Here is a 1,042-nt window from a genome sequence, read left to right as displayed (position 1 = left end):
TGCTGAAGACTGACACCTAACTGGAGTGAAGGCCGTTTGCTCGTACTCAGGGAGGGTTTGGAGCTCACCCCTGCCTGTCAGCATTTTATGTCTTTCTATGGAGCACTTTTACTCTGTAACACATGGGGTTGCCTAGAGTCAGAACTGACTCAAATGGCAATGGGTTTTTTGGTTTTGTCTGTTTGTCTTTTCAACAATACCTGAAGGGACAGCCTGTTTTATTAAATATGGCAACCTGCTAAACGGTTTACGTAGTAGGACCAATGTTTGCTGCCATGGGATTTCAAAATGGGCATGTCCTTTAGGAATTTACTGATTTCAATGACAGCCTGAAATGGAATGTAGCAACCATCACCCTAAATTCCTACCACACTTTACACTCCATAGAAATGCTAGGTAGGCCAGTTATATCTGCCACAAGGACAGGTCAAAGCTTCAAAAACCCAGCATCTTGAAAGAGGACTACTGAGAAAAAAGGAAGAAAGAGGAGGTACATCAAAGCCAAGATGACACAATGCCTATAAATACCCAGCCTAAGTTCCCAAAGTAGGCCACGCCAGGTCCCTCTCCTTACCTGTGCTGCTCATGGAGAGATTCCACCTTCGCTAAGAAGTCATCGTTCTGGTCTGGTATAAACTGACTATCAGAAAGATACCCGGGATGATGTATGGAAGAATCAAAGTCTCCAAAATGAGCTATGAAGACAGAAGGGGGACAACCATAATTAGGTTTGCCTTTCCAACATGGTCTGCATTAACAAGCACCAACAGCACCACAGGAAAAACATGAATTGAAAACACCCTTCCCATAAGTCCTGCCCCACATGAACTGGAGCTTCTCCTTAGCTCTGGGTTCTACATTTACTATCTGCACCTTCACCACAAGACATGTCCTCTCACATACATGATCCAACCTAAGTCTCTCAACTCAAAGCCACACAGGGAGGGAAAGGGGAAACAGTGTTTGAACTAGGTGCTATTCCAATCCCACACTATTCCACACTCTGTGGTTAGCATAGCAGTTTGTGCTCACACTTTAAGGA

The 1,042-nt window shown here is 44.4% G+C and overlaps 1 protein-coding gene across 1 annotated transcript in view; it reads right to left on the bottom strand.

Moving 5' to 3' along the window:
• Positions 1-1,042, bottom strand: part of PTPN3 (protein tyrosine phosphatase non-receptor type 3) — an 86,584-nt gene that overhangs the window by 56,167 nt on the left and 29,375 nt on the right. The window contains exon 6 of the mRNA XM_007951942.1: positions 575-748. Coding sequence (XP_007950133.1) covers positions 575-748 — 174 coding nt within the window. The remainder of the gene's footprint in view (positions 1-574; positions 749-1,042) is intronic.

This window comes from Orycteropus afer, unplaced genomic scaffold, assembly GCF_000298275.1.
Source record: "Orycteropus afer afer isolate SDZICR_OR568_19922 unplaced genomic scaffold, OryAfe1.0 scaffold00320, whole genome shotgun sequence".
Taxonomy (NCBI): domain Eukaryota; kingdom Metazoa; phylum Chordata; class Mammalia; order Tubulidentata; family Orycteropodidae; genus Orycteropus; species Orycteropus afer.
This window is presented reverse-complemented; position numbering and strand designations above follow the sequence as displayed.